The 15,747-nt window shown below is 40.6% G+C and overlaps 1 protein-coding gene across 9 annotated transcripts; it reads left to right on the plus strand.

The window, feature by feature from the left end:
• The first annotated feature begins 25 nt into the window (after positions 1-25).
• SLC35E2B (solute carrier family 35 member E2B) lies at positions 26-15,458 on the plus strand. Of its 9 annotated transcripts, none has more exons than XR_012635011.1 (10): positions 65-181; positions 5,655-6,183; positions 6,846-6,981; positions 8,114-8,241; positions 9,145-9,265; positions 9,627-9,680; positions 10,285-10,357; positions 11,056-11,201; positions 12,361-14,187; positions 14,719-14,769. XR_012635011.1 is itself a non-coding variant. In XM_074924841.1 (10 exons), exons 2-9 carry the CDS (start codon positions 5,859-5,861, stop codon positions 14,167-14,169), a joined length of 1,035 nt encoding a protein of 344 aa, XP_074780942.1. In that variant the 5' UTR covers positions 65-181; positions 5,655-5,858; the 3' UTR covers positions 14,170-14,187; positions 14,719-14,826. The 9 variants fall into 9 exon arrangements, 8 of the variants coding, with proteins under 8 accessions (XP_074780936.1, XP_074780942.1, XP_074780934.1 ...); XM_074924841.1 differs by having other exon boundaries at positions 14,118-14,187; positions 14,719-14,826; XM_074924835.1 differs by lacking the exon at positions 12,361-14,187 and having other exon boundaries at positions 26-131; positions 14,719-15,458.
• Positions 15,459-15,747: the final 289 nt, after the last annotated feature.

Consider the following 15,747-nt stretch of genomic DNA (forward strand, 5'->3'; position numbering starts at 1 on the left):
CTCCCCCCGTGCCGCCGCCGCTGCTCTCCTCGGGCGGGGCGGCCGCGTCACACGCTGCGACAGAGGCGGGCGGGCGGCCCGCGCCTTCCCGCCGGGCCCCATGGAGGGGCCGGCCTGGAGCGAAACGCCTGGTGGGGCTTTGTGGGGTTTTAATCGGCCGCGCCCCAGAGCTGCGTCCCATGTAACCCCCTTTTTCCTTTGGGGTTTTGTTTTGTTTTTCTTTTTAAACGCCTTTCTTTTCGTAAAATGGCCTCCCGCCGTCCGCCCGCGGTGACAGGGGAACGGGCGGCTGCCGTGAACAAGGGGGGCGCGGGCCGCTCTCCGCGGAGGCGCCGCCGGTGCCGGGGAGGGGCAACCGCCGCGGGCCAGGCGCTCTGCCGGCCCGGGGGCTGCCGCGGCTCCCGGGGGGGGCGGAGGGCCGAGTCCCGGCCCCTCCGGGCGGCGGCATCTCCCGCTCGGCCGGCGGGGGCGGTGCGCGGTGGCGTCCCGCCTCCCCTTGCCCGGGCCGGTGACGGGGGGGTGGCCCCGGCCGGCTGCTCCGCTCGTTGCGGGGATGGCGGCTGCAGCCCGGGAAGCCGAAGCCCGGGTTGAGCGGGAGCCGCGGGAGCGCTTTGGCAGCTCCCCGGTGCTGGCGGCGAGGCGCTGAGCGGCCCTGCGGAGGGAAGAGCAGCGGCCGGGCTGCGCTGGGGCGGAGGCAGCAGCGTGCCCCGGGCAGGGCGATGTCTGTGCAGCCTCCTCCCGTGCCTCGCTGCAGCCCTGCTGCCCTCCCCAAAGCCCCTGAGCCGCCGAGCCGGGTCAGGAAGGACGCGGTGCAGCGCGGCTCCCCGGCGGGGCGCTGAGTCCGGGCGGGGGTGCAGAGCGGTCCCGCGGCTCCTCCGCTCCTCGGGGCGCTCCTCGGGGCGCTCCCCCCGCCCCGGGGTGCCGCGGAAACGCCTTGCTGGGTTTGTCCTGCCTGGGAGCTGCTTCGGAATGAGAGGAGGGAAGATTTGAGGACCGGGTGACTAGAGATAGAGCTGAAGCGCAAGAAAGGGCTGAGCTATTTCAGTCTTTTAGCATCAGCTTCTCTGTGTGGGAGATGTGAAAGGTCTTGCGATTGTATTTACGGTCTGTGTTTATAAACGTCTTGCATGCTCTCGTCGTCATTTAGTTAAACAATATTTGCAGTTTGCTTGGGGTGCTGAATGCCGTGTGTTCCTTGTGTTGGAAGCAGTGTTTGTGTGACCTGTGTTGCATGATAGTAGGTGGAAATAACGCACACCAAACCTTTCTTTTTTCGCTGTCAAATTAGCCTTAGTTTCTTGCAACATTTTTGAGCTTTTTTTTTTTTTTTTTTTTTTTTTTTTGTGCGAGGTGTAAAGCTGACAGTATTACTGAGTTCTCTGTGGATACAGTCAATAGAAAGTATCTGTCTTAGATACTAACAAGTGGTCAGAAAAACCATAGCAATGGCTTTTTCTCTTTGCTGTTAAATGGTCATTCCAAAGTCCAGAGGGCTTCCAGTTTTAGGCAGATGACTGCAGTAAGAAACTGTCCGTGTCATACATGTAGTGGTGATTGTCAGGATCTGCTTAGCTGTTTAAGAAATAATTAGAGCTTCTCACCAAAAGGTATCCGTTTTGAGGTTGAGCTGCATCACGAAAGGATTTTATGTTAAATTTGTTGGAGTGCCTGCCAGATGCTTGCCAATGAGTGTATTCAATCATAAAAAAAAATATTTCATATGCTTTGTGAAAGAATCATGAGAGACTCCGTGCATAACCAGGGTTGTCACAGATAGTCAAAAAACACAGACTCTGTAGTGCTGGAAATGCTATGCTTTATTTTCATGATAAATCGTGTCTTGGTACAGCAGATGTAATTTTTAAACAACCACTGTATTTCCTCTTTCAGGTGTCTTGCTGTATGTGTTATCTTTAATTCTTTCTTTCAGTGCTAAGGACAGACTGGTTATATTGAAGTCTGGCTATATTGTTAGCTTTCTTATTTTTGACAATTTCTTAAAAATTGGGGTTAGAACTGCAGTTTCTCAGGAAAAGAAAGTTTAAGTGAATGCTGTTACGAGGATTTTCAACATACGTCAGTGATAATCTCGTTGAAACAATTTAATATCCGAGTAGGTTTTATCTCTTGCATTTTTTAATCAAATATGGCTCTGAAAGGCCTCTTAATTTTCTCCCTCTATGCTTACTTTTAAAGAAGATGATGAGGTGGTGTTAGTGTTGGGTCAAGACAGTTCAGCTGTCTGCCCTCATATAGGCTGTAGCTCAGTTGCAGAAAAGCTCAGGGGGGGGCAGGTGTGGGGAATGTGTCAGGGCCCCGCTGTAACCTTGCTGAGCCCTTGCAACTGGATTTTCACCAGCTGCTTCACCCCTCACCTCCCTGCAGTTGTGGAGGAAGGGGGATGTGACACAGATCTCCCCTTCACCTGAGGAGGAAAACTGATTTTGCTCCCTTTTAAATTTTGTTAGAAACCGCTGTTACGTGTTACAAGAGTTCAGTTTCTTGATTTTTTTTTTTTTTTTCTCTTTTATTCATTTGACTTCAGTGTGGAATGTTACAGTTTCTTTGGAAAACGTTTCTTATGAAACAACTAATGCAAAAAATGTGATGTGTTCTTGTTAACTTCTGTTGCTTCAGCATTTAGGGGTTTTTTTTGCAAAACTTGGTGTTTCTTTTCTTCTGTGACCTGTAGAAAACAATGCACGTAGACATACTGCTTTTACGGAGATGAGGTTAAACTGTACTGGTGTGAATTAAGCATAGCTGATGTTTATGGATTAAGAGTAGGTGATATGTATAGTCTTGGTGCAGATTAAGACTGACTTTTTCCCAGCAGCCTTAAAATTTCAGGGGAGAGCAGTTTCCCTGGTTTGATCTATCACATGTCCACAAAAACATTTGTTGTAGTTGGAGCGAGCAAAGGGGGTGGTATTTATTTCAGAAGCTGGGAGCTGGTGCTAACTCAAAATGTTCGTTAGGCTGTGACACCATTTCCACAAAAGCACTGCCCAGACAGCTGTCATTTCTATATATTCATCCAGGCTGCCTGGCAGCAAAATTATGTTTATTCCCATGGAGGCCACTCGCACACAATAGAAAATAGCGTACGCGATTTAGTAATCGAAACAAGTCTGACTACTCTGTGAAAAACTATGGGGAGAGGGAGTTTTTCGTTAAAACTAGATGCTTAAAAGCACAAAAAGATGATGTCTTAATTTATTTTCTTCACTCTTAAAAGTCTTCTGAGAAAATGTTTGCCTCTGCTCCTGTTTTAAGTTTGAAAGGAATGTATTTCCGATTAAATTTCGAACTCCTCTAGGTAGAAAGGGAAAAGGAGTTTAAATGCAAGTAGCCCTATGAATACGATGGCTTAAAGCTTGAGAAATTAGGGAGCTGTTGAATTGGTAATTAGCTGCGACTTGTAAGTCAGAATTTGTCTGAGACTCTCAAAGCTTATGCTCCGTATTTTTTCCACCTTTAACACAACATTTGTGTTGCTAACGTAGTCAAAAGTTGGAGAAGATACGAGGAAGTGTGTAAAATGCACTGCATGCTGTTTGTTCTTCTGAGCTGGAAGATTGAATGTTTGTGTGTAATCCAAGAGAAACAGTCTACCAACCGCTGCCACGTTTTCATCTATTGGTAAACATCAGCTGCTGGTTGGTCTTAAGGGAGGAAGACTGAATTAGTTCCAGATGGAGAACTCCTTCAGTCCATTTAAGACTTTCCGGTTGGTTTAAGACAGGAGGTCAGTAATTTAGGGGGGAGTAGTTTTGTTCTTATTTGCTGTTCTGCTTCCTGCCATGTGTGGAATCAGTCATATCAAATGTGATATCGAGGTGCTGTTGAGGGTGGGAGTTCTGTTGTGTTTAATTGCTGTTGTGTTTAATTGCTTTTGTTTTTAATCGAGTAGTATAAACAGAAAAAGTATTAACAAAGTTGCGATAAATAACCATTCTTAATTTAGAAGTTGGGGGGTTTTTATGACCTGAAAAAGGAGGAGGAGTCAAGAATCCATTTTTCTTAACAAATTCTCTTAAAGAATGCGTATCTTCCTTCAAAGTTCTGTCTTAAACTGGATTAACACGAGTATATGGTTTAATGTGAGTGTGTCAGGGTCTTGTACCTCGGGGTGCTGCTAGCAGGATTTCCTGGTAAAATGAAAGGAGATAAGGGGATAGGGCTGGAAACTTTCTGTGCATGGCTGTAGTAACAGAAATAGAGAACGTAAGGAATGGAAAATTTGCGTAAAGTAGCTGCTCTTTAGGGCATGAAAACTGACAGGATATATTTAACTCTTTAGTATCTATTTATGATTTGAGATGCCACACTGGGCATGAGGGAAACGGTGTCTCCTATTCACGTGCTAGCAGAATTAGGGCAGGTGCAGTAGCTCTTGTTCCAACTCTTCTATTTTCGCCTGCCATTGATTATTTCTTGTGCTGCCATCGTTTGATGCATTGTAATATTATAGTCTCATTTCAGACGGCTTTTCCAACTTGTCCACTGATTCGCTTCCCCACCAAGAATTACTTTTTAACTAAGGTCCACCATCTTGTCTATCCAGCAAATGTGCTTCTGAAGAAAAATATTTAGAATTTAATTTCCCCTATTGTTTGTTTGTTGAGGGGCAAAAGAGGTCTTGTCCGTCATTTCATTTTCATCTGATTAATCCTGGGGGATTTTTTGCTCATAAAACACTGACTGCAAAATAAAATGCAGTAAACCCAATGGTGTGTTTTACTGATGCAGATAAGCTGCTCAGGTGCAATTTCTTTCTTCATACAGACTTTGAATCTGTTAGCATTGTGATGCGAACTAACATCACATGACTTGAGAAGAATAAAGGTCACAGTGTGTTTTGGTTATTCTCCGTACTCTTCTGCTGTAACTTTCCACCTTTCATGTAATTTGTAAAAGGAGAAAGCTCTAGTTGCAAACGATTTAATGCCCTTTTCTGTCAGATCTTTTAAAAAGACTAAGAATTATTGCAACTACTGATACTGAATTGCAAGCTAGAACAGTACTGCAGTAGCAAAATAAGTAATGGTGAGTTCTTTACAAGTAATTAAATGGAGAACAAGTCTGGTTGGAAAGCTCTTGGAAATATTTTCCTACTTTGTTCATCCAAATCTCACAGTTATCAGGATAACTCTTACAGTTACTGGAAGTTTTAGTCCTTGGTTATTGATTGCTCACTTTGACTCGAGGTAATAACAGGTTAATTAGTACTAAGGCTACAGGCTCCTGCCCAGATTTTCTGGGTTCTGAAGATTTTTTTTCTGTTGAGTGGTTATAAGACCTTAGACTGAGATTAAAGAAAGTGTAGAATCTTGAAGAGGGGTTAATTATAATGGAAAAGGCTGTGTTGACATGCTTTAGAAGAGAAAGAATTTAATCACGTAGTCTTCTGTGTGTGTGTGTGTGTGCTATTTTAGAATTAAAAAATCTCCCTTAGATAAGTTCTTAGTGCTTAATCTTGGTATCATGAATTAGGAGTACAAAATCCAGTCTGAAAGATAAGCTACAGAAGTCTTTATCGTTCACAAACTGTAGGTGAAATGTGGTATCTTTGCTGCATTAGGGATTTAAAATGTCATTATGTTCAGAGCTACATGTCTTTTCCTTCTTTCTCTTTTTTTTTTCATTCTTAGGCAGAAAAAATGGAGTAGACCACATGAAGAAGCATGTGAAGTTTATTTTCATGCAAGATGTGATTTGGAGGACCAAGTACACTTTTTCAGGCCATGGGAGATGAAAGATGAATCACATGATATTTTTGTTCCGTCGAAGTGTTGTTCTGTGCTAAGTCAACGTTGGTTTGTATTAAGGACAAATATTAATTTCTTAATGTCAGCATGTCGACTGTGACAAGTGCTCAGACACAAGAGGAACCAAATCCTCCTCCCCTTGAAGAAAAGCCAAAGGGAAAATCACTATTTCATTTGGGTTCGCTCTTTGCAAACAGGAGTGAAAAATTTGTAATTGCCAGGAGCGATAGTGTGCCGGAGGAGAACGTCCTGAAAATCACTATCACGGAGACTACAGTCATTGAGTCGGACCTGGGCATCTGGAATTCTCATGCTCTCATCTACCTCACTTTGTGGTTTTTCTTCAGCTTTTGCACTCTTTTTCTTAACAAATACATTCTTTCATTACTGGAAGGAGAGCCCAGCATGCTAGGTAACCCCACCTTTCGTTTATACTTCAATTCCAGTAAGACATTTGACAATACCAGATCCTCCTGTATAAAGTTGAGGGACAAAATGGTTCAACTGAAGTGAAAAAGACCTAGTTAGGAGATGTGGGGGTGGATTCTGGGGCTGGGAACTCATGAGTTGTGATCTCAGCCTGTACGGGGGCTTCTGACACTGTCCTTTCCTCCACTAAAATGGTGTTTGAGACTAAGAGCTGGAAAGAAAAATGTAATTTTTTGTTCTCTGTCTTGGAGGGTAGTGTGGGTTTTTTGAAAAAATAAAATGGAATCAGTTGTTGTTGTTAATCTCCAGAGCTGTTAATGTCTTTGTGAAAGTGCAAAAGTTGCCTTTATGTGACCCTTATTATCCAATGGGCTGTTTATTCCCTTTTTTTTTTTAAGGGGGAAACAAAGGGCATTTCATCTGTGAACCGGATCTTAACAGGTGTATGCCACCTTTGTTTTATTCTGCTGCCTTGCTGGTAGGCATAAAAGTAAAGGGCTTTTGTGAGAAATCCTAAAATCTAGACAGTTTCTTAACTGCTAAAAGTACTATGCATAAGTTTGTATAAGAAATTTTCTTACACTGCTTGATTCGTCACGTTCCCATCATCTTCTGATTTTATTTTTCTTTTCCTCTCATCTTTAGGTGCTGTTCAAATGCTTTCAACCACCTTCATTGGCTGTATAAAAATGTTTGTTCCATGCTGCTTGTATCAACACAAAACACGCATCTCTTATCCACCCAATTTCATCATGATAATGCTGTTTGTTGGATTAATGAGGTAAATGGTTAAATACTGTCTAGAGATCTATGTGGTTGCTTCATCGCGTTCTTCTGAACAGAAATTGTATTTTCATGGCTCTTTTCCTTTTCAATCTTGATTGGAAACTGTTTGGAGTATTCACTTTTCCTCCCCTCAAAAAAAAAAATAAAAAAAAATCACAGGATAATTTTATTTTTAGTCCCTATTGCTAAATGCTATGTTCCTTTTTCCGGATGTCAGGTTTTTGGCTAGCTTGGCTTCTCATCACATTTAGCTTCTTTCAGAACATACTTCTCTTCTCTTTCCATTTACTTTCTTCCTGTTCTCCTTTGAGGCTGATGTTTGTTTAGTGTACTAATATTTATTATGATGTTTGCCTCAAAAGCGATACAGGCTGTTAATGTTTATCTTTTAAAAAGTAAGTATTTGCTGTGTGCTGGGATAGTATCAGTTTGTTGTCTAGGAGGGAATAAGAATATAATATTTGCTTTCCTCAAGTGATAAAGGATAACAGGATTCAAATGAATTCAGAGTAGCTTTATTGTAATATCTCTGCTGCCCTGTTGTTTAACTTCATGGTTTAAAGTATGGTAAAAATATGTAGTGCACCTAATTTACACTAAAGATGGATAACTGCAAATGATAACATTTCCTTGGTGAATTGCTGTTCATCAGCAGAATTGCACTAACCTTTTCAACTGAGCCTACTGAAAACTTTAGCTTAAAACACTTGTCACCTCAAGCTTGGTTAGAGTGCATTAAAAAGTCAATTTTGATGTTTTCTGTCCATCTGTAGAAATTGTACAGTTGCCCAAGGGTGCCTTTACTTGTGCTAAATAAATTATAGAACCACCGGGTTGGAAGGGGTTGTTATTCCTTGGCAAAACAAAAATGTTTAAGCCAAAGCAGAAAGAAATAGATCCCAGGTGCTGTGGAGCGAAGGTGCACAGCTGATGGGCGGCTGCAGTTCAGGCTGGCTACCACGATTTGGTGGCCTGATTGCCAGCTACACCTGCCATGTTACTGCAGCTCAAATTTATAAACCTAGAGACATTATAATGTGATTCTTTTTTTTATGTGAGATGTCTGAGAGTGGCTCTTAAAGCGTTATTTTATTTTCTGCTTAATTTCATGTGTTCTTCTATTACAGATTTGCAACAGTAGTCTTGGGTCTTGTCAGCTTGAAGAATGTGGCAGTTTCATTTGCAGAGACTGTTAAAAGCTCTGCACCTATTTTTACTGTTATCATGTCTCGGATGATATTAGGAGAATACACTGGTAAATATTTCACTGTTGAAATGGGATTTTTCTTTTTTCTGATTTTTTTGTTTGTTTGTATAATATTGTCAGTTGGTCATGGATGAGGAGCTTCCACTGAAATATAGTAAATGCAGCTGGAAGAATCATCCTGTTGGAACACAATAAGTAGAGTGTATATAAAGTGAAAAAAATTATTTATTTTAATGCTGCTGTGTAAGGACACTGTTGCTTTGAAGTTAGTTTTCTGTCAAGAAAATATTATTGCAGCCTTAAATAACTGAAGTTCAGTGTGTTCCTTCTTTTAAGGACAGCTTCCTGCTCAGAACTTAAAATTCTTTAATTTCTTTGCTGTGCTCACTCTGTGGTTAAAAAAAAACGAAACAAACCCAACAAAACCCCAAACAACTGGCTTGCCACAAAATAGTTTCTTTGCAATTCCACTTGCAGTAGCATGCTATTTGCTTGAAGAGATTTTGGTTCTTACCAGCTATAAGTCACAGGAGTAATACAGAAGCCGTGTATGAACTCCTTTGTGATACAAAATGGCAAAAGGCTGAAATAAGCCAGAGGAAGAAGAATAATTCACAGAGTAAACAGGGAGAGTATAATCTTTTCTGTCATTCGATAAAAAAGATGAAACTCAGAGTTGTCTCGTGTCTCACAAGAGTCATCAGCCTGTTTTCTTTCTCCAAGGGACATACTTCTATCAGTATGTCCATATTGTTTTCAAGAGCACCCTGCTATTGCCTGAGATCTCACTTTAGAACCTCTGTACTTTAAAATCCAGTCAAATAAGCTGCTCTTTCTTTCAACTAAGGAAGTTAAGATGGAATTTAAATTTTCAAAAACTATATTATCTGATACATGTAATTGGAAGTACAGTAATTAAACTCAGACTTGAGTTTTTGTTTTCATTTTCAGGATTGCTGGTTAATCTCTCTCTCATTCCTGTTATGGGCGGGCTAGCTCTGTGTACAGCTACTGAAATCAGTTTCAACATCCTAGGCTTCTCGGCAGCTTTATCTACTAATATCATGGACTGGTAAGGCTTAGTGATAGTTGCATGTGTGGAATAAAGGAATTTTTTTTTATTGGTAGAGTGAAGATAATTGTTGCCTGTAGTTGTTTTTGTACACTATATTTAAATGTTGGTATTTAAAATTTATTTTTAACAGAATATAAAGTTTCTCTATCTTACCTGCTAGCATTCATGGGATTAAAAAAATAATAGTACTCTGTTAGTCTAAAGGAGTGAGACCAAACTCCTTTCTGTAGTTGCATAATGTGTAGAATGTGGAATGTGTAGAAAACGCATCTACCCATCTAAGGAAAACAGCTGTCTTTCTCATGGGTTATTTGTCATAACTAAATTGAGATAAATGGTGTTGGTTTTCTTTTTCCAGTTTGCAAAACGTCTTTTCCAAAAAACTACTCAGTGGAGATAAATACAGATTTTCGTAAGTATTAAAAATATTTCAAGTTTGATTATAGATGGACTTTGATATATTTATGTTTATGTTGCACCAAGTTTATTTCTGTTTTTTTCTCAGACTGTTTACAGACAGCTTTAACCTAAATAATTTTATCATGGAAAGAAAACTCTCTATGCTCATAACCTACTGTGGTAGGTTAGAGTCTCGTAATCAGCTAAAACTCTCAGCATATGCAGAAATGTCCTTATTCTGCAATCATAAAACATCCTTTAACATTATTAGGCATGCAGAAACGAACTTGAGATCTCCCTTGATCTTTTAACTACAAAGTATAAGCCAGGACTAAAATCCTGTGGTAAAATAGGCCTGTGTGTATGAACTTCACCACAAGATGAAATGGTAGTTTTAGTCCTGAAGACTTGTGGCTTTTCTCTTGGGTCTGTCTCAGCCAACACAAAAAGCAAAACACTGTCTTTGCAAGAGATGCTGGATTTGTTGTCCCCAAACCTTGGCAGATGGCTTTTATTACTTTTTGGTATCTGTAAATACAACAATGATGCAGCTTTCTTCAGTTCTAAGAAAGAGGAAGCTTTTAATAATTGTAATCATTGCTTTTTCTCCTTTGTAGAGCCCCAGAGCTTCAGTTCTACACAAGTGCCGCTGCAGTGGTTATGCTTATTCCAGCTTGGATATTTTTCATGGTAATTTGAATTCACTAGCACTGATTAATGTTTTCTTTTTGACTTGTGAGCGGAATGTGCAACTGAGGTTTTAATTTTTACTTTTTCCCATTTTTTTTAAAATCACCCTGAAATGCATTTCATCTTATGTTTGCAAGAGATCGGGGAGAGGAAAAAAAGAGAAAATTTTCAAATAAATAATTTAATATACACATGACTTGACAAGTGACCCAGAAAGCCTGAGTTTATTTCAGGATTTCTGAGACCAAATCATATTTTTGTCTAAGTGCATTTAAAATTTTAGATATTGAAAAACAAATCTTAAATATTTGTTGACTGTTTGCTGATATTCACTTGGTATGCAGGAATGTAAAGTCTGAAAGCAAAATTGAACTGAAGTGTAAGGTATATCAGGTTAAAGAGGGATCCTTCATATTCATTCTGGCATTTCATTGCCATGCATCAGTGTTCAGAAAATAAACTATCTCACAGGCAGAGTGAACACCCTGGAAAGTTCAGTCAGATGAGAGCTGGTTTTCTAATAGATTCTTTTAGGGAAAAAATCTGTAGGATCTAAATGTTTTAGGTTTTTTTTTTTTGCTGAAGTCTAAATGTAAAACTATTTGTTTATAATAATAATGAATTGGGTGGAAAATCACTTTTAGATTTGCTTATAAACTAAACTTTTAAAGTCCTCTTTTTTTGTTGTTGTTGTTTAGGATGTGCCTGTGATTGGGAAAAGTGGAAGGAGCTTCAGCTACAACCAAGATGTTGTTGTACTTCTCTTAATAGATGGAGTCTTGTTCCACCTGCAAAGTGTTACAGCCTATGCCTTGATGGGAAAAATTTCTCCTGTGACTTTCAGGTAAAATTGTATTTTCATGTCAAGAGCACTATTTTATTTTCCTTTTTTTCTTGCCCAGTATTTCTGCTTGAGAACTAGGCAGTAAAGGTATTGTGCAAAGATAAATAATGTAAATGCATAACTGCAGAAAATTAAGAAAACTTTTCACATCCAGATCACCAAAACCTTGTGATTTGCTCCCTCAGTGTGTGAGGAGAGCAGCATTTGACCCATGCTGTTGAGTTTACAGAGCAGGTGCTCACGTTTACTAGCAGGGATATTGAGGTTGAACAGCCGTTCCTTAAACCTGGTTAATGGCACTGAATAGATTCACCAAAACTCTGCACCCAACAGTTAAGCTGCCATTTGCTTCAGTGATAAGGCAATACCTACCTATCTCTCTGTGCAGCACAGAATGTGAGCAACCAGCTCTGTGTTCCTTTTTTCTGAAGCATGACAGCAGCACGCCAAGCTGCATTTGTTGGATTATATGTTCTCTAAAGACACCTTCACCTATACTACCAGTTAGCAGCTTTGTGGGGCTGTTCCACAATTCTGGTTCAATAACTGGTCATTTGTATGAATAGTCCTTGGGCCTGTGGGGTAATCCTGGCCCTAAATTCTGAAAGCTTCTGCTGTCTTATGCTTTCAGGTGTGCCTGCTACAGTTGTGTGATAATTCAGTTACACTCATGCTTATTCTGAAGTTGTTAGTCTTCTCTACGCAACAGGACGTAAAAGCATACATTCATATTTACATATAGCATGGAATTTTGTATACAGTGTTATTGGTATGATTTAGTTATTCTTTTCAGGTTATAATGCCTATTTCCTGAATAGTGGCAGCACACTCACAAGTGATAGTTGTGTGGCTAGTGTTCTGTTAGCATTTTCTGGATGTCTGTGTTAGTTAGAAATAAATATCTAACACTGTACTGCATACTTAAAGGCAACCAAACCAAAAACCTGAGGTGAATTATTTGTACTAGCTCTAAAATGTAGATGAGTGTAAAGATATACAAGCAATTTAGTATTGGTAGTAGCTTCAGGAGGAGAAGTGGAATCTGAGTTGGTGGTTAAAAACCAAGCAAAACAAAGAGAGGTCCTGCTACTTTAAAGCATGGTTGCGTGGGGGACATGAGAAAGCTTTCTTTGGCCTTAATTTTTATATTCCTTTCCAGTGTTGCTAGTACTGTGAAGCATGCGCTGTCAATCTGGCTAAGTATTATTGTGTTTGGTAACAAAATCACAAGCCTCTCGGCCATTGGGACTTTTCTGGTGACAATTGGAGTTCTACTCTATAACAAGGCAAAGCAGCATCAACAAGAGACTATACACAGCCTGGCGGTTGCAGCCCCCCAATCCCCACAAAGTACAACTGAAGATACTGAGCCACTAATTTCCAAGGATTTGGAACCGTATGATTAATATGGCCGTTTATTCTCCCAACCTAGCGTAACTCGGAGGAACTATCCCTGAACGTGGTGGTTTCTTCAACTGTTGATGCTAATTTGGTTCCTTTAAGTTCGTGGCAAGGCAAGCCTGGGACTTGAAGCAGAGAGAAAACAATGGGAAGAATCCAGTAAGCCTTGATTTATGGAGAAACTGATATACCAAACGGGGGACCTAGTCATTTAATGTGGTAAATGTGGGCTTTATTGTCTTTCCTTGACTGCAAATAGCATACAAGCCTATATTAGAGAAAGACCTTCAGTGTCTTGTGGGAAAACCATTCCTTTCTCCCCACCCATCAAAATAATGTGAAAACACGGACACATCACTGTATTCCGCTTGCTGGTGGAATGAAATTGGTGCAGAACTGAAATTCCTGCAGAACTGAAATTCCTAGTTGTTTGTTACTCTGCGCTGCCTGCATCCTCCATCATTTGTGTCCGTTGTAGAGCTGGAAGAAGGAACCCCTCTCCTCTCCCAACAAATTACTTACCCTGGTATACGTGGAGTTGAACCAAACTGTGGAAATGAGTCCATGCCCCAAAATAGTGATGAGCAGCTATTTCTGATGACAAATCTCAGAATGAAAAGTGATTTTTCTACTAAAATTTAACACGGAAATATCGATCCTGGTTGTACACTGACAATATTGAAATGCAAATGTACAAACATATACATACACTGTATAAATGGAGTGTCGAACTAAATATTTGCAGTTGCTTAAAGGTAAAAAAAACACTGAAAAAATTTGGTGGTAAAGGCAGCAGGATCTCTATATTTCTATAAGAAGCCATTTTAATATTTTAATTTCTTGTGGTTTATTATGTATTTCTGTTATGAGGTAATAAATTGGTTTTTAGGCATTATTTCTAAGAGTGCAACAAAATACTGCCTTTTAGAAACTCAGGGTTATAATTCTGACCTTTGTGTAAAGTATTTCTATCATTTCCAGTTATGAAAAGGATCTTGGAGGTATCTGTGACAGAGATGGAAGAGAAGTCTCTGAAGGGAGGAACATTAAACATAAACTGAGGCTAATCTTTATTCCTACAGCTCTTAATAAGTTTTCTTTTCTAAGGAAATTCTGTTTTGTGGTAGATCAAAGGTTAAAAGTTAAAAAATTCTTAAGTATTAGTAATTAGTTTTGGCAAAAAAAAATTCAAATAGACTTTTTGGTAATGAAATTAAATTAACAATTAAAGTGAGTTGTTTTTTAATAGTTGCCACTCTTCTGAAAGATTGTAGCATGGCATTAGAAGCATGGATAAAGTGGTTCCTTTTGGAAAAAAATAATTTCTAACGGGAAGTTCCCAGTGGCGTTCCTGCAAAATTTAAATTCATGATTACATGTCCACGTGTGAGGTATTCCCTTGGCTTTAGTGAGCTATTCCTGCAGAGAGCAAAAATGTGTTCAGGAGGGTCTCTCTGGAGAAGCCTGTCTTCTGTTTAAATCCTGTGTGCTTGTTTTGTCTTACACTTACTTCAGGTTACATTCCTCTACTGTCTGGTCGCCTGGGGCGTATTCCCTGAAGATTTGAGCCTGAGGGAAATGTCAGGTTTTTTTTGTCGTTGTATATGTGATGTCTGTGGGTTTTTGCTCCTTTGTATTCCTATCACTTTTACAAAAGCTGTGGACTATGGGGTGGAGCTCTGTGGTTTTTGGGTTTAGTTGTTTGTTTGCCTTTATTTTTTTTGTAGTTATGCTTTCAAAAATTTCAGTGTATTTGGCAGAAAAAGTCTGGTTTGCATCATATTTCTGCTCTTGTTGGAAGACAGAAATATGAGTGGCTGGCTGGTTGCCTAGCTCCATTCCCATGTAAACCCCTTCATCAACTGATTGAGCTTCACTTTAAAAGCCAGCAGGCTTTTGCCTTTCCTATTGCAGGAAAACTTTTTGTGAACCAAACAGCTGTGAGGATTTTGGAACTTGTAATTTCTAACACATGTCTAAGCTTATTAGTGGCTGGTTTAGCCCCACCTGTTCTGTGGCAGCATGATAATCCTGTTTTACCAGGGGTTTGTTTTCACAGTGTTGATCTTATGTACTTTTCTACGCAGTTGTCTTGACTTTTTTTTTTTTTTTTTAGATTAAACAAACCAACCTCTTTACTGTCCACTTGTAAGACCTTTTCTTTCTCCAGTCATACCAGTAATTCTCCTTTGCTGTTGTTCCTGTTGGGTAAACGAGGACCACTTTGTAAGAATTCATTACAGTGCTACAGCCCAGCTGTGGGCCTTTTCGTTGCTTTGTATGATGGTAGCTGCAGTGCCCCATTTCTTCTGGGAAGCCCTCTCTGGAAACACTCTGGTGTTCCTTTTGCTGACATTTCTCACAGCCACACCCCGGAACTCGTGGACTGATCCCAGTGAACTCTGTGAGCTAGAACTATGCGGATTATTTGTTTTATCAGGTACATTCTCATAGAAACAGCATGTCTTCCTTAAAATGTGAATTCCTGAAGTAACACAAGCCCTCGCTGAAGAACACTGCCTTGCAAACGTGTTACTTGCAGCAGTTAATGTGTTTCTAAAGTGAGGTTATTTCCCAGCTAAAACAGTGGATGGATGATAAAGCAGCTGCACCGAATGATCTTTCCTATCGTGTATTGCCTTGTAACCTCTAGTCATGGTTGAGTAACCTCATTAAACCGCTTTAATGAGGGTGTGTTAAGGTCTGTCTGCATAGCCTCGGCTGCTTTTCCTTTTTAAGAATTGCCCTTCTCATCCTGAATTAATGTAAAATTCTCCTTTGTAGTGCATTAGTTCCGTTGCCATTTTGTATGTGGCTTGTTGAAACGACTGTTTATTCAAGTAGATAAAAATAATAAAATTGTCATCGTTTTTTGTACATAGTTGTAAGGATGGTCCTAAAGAGTGACAGACGTGGTGACAGTTCCTCCTTTTCCGCCGCGGCTGTGTAGGTTTGTTGTGGGTCGGTTCTTTTTATTTAGCGGTGAAGTAACCAGCCGCCGGCGGCGGGGCTGCCGCGGTGTAGGAAACGCGAGGATTTGCCCGTTCCTGAGCGGTTTTTGGGGCCGGCCGCGCCCGCGCGGTTCCGGCCATGGCGGCGCCTTTCCGCCCGCGCCACGGGCGGTGCGTCATCAGCCGGCGGCGGG

Source organism: Athene noctua, chromosome 22 (genome assembly GCF_965140245.1).
Source record: "Athene noctua chromosome 22, bAthNoc1.hap1.1, whole genome shotgun sequence".
NCBI classification, from domain to species: Eukaryota; Metazoa; Chordata; class Aves; order Strigiformes; family Strigidae; genus Athene; species Athene noctua.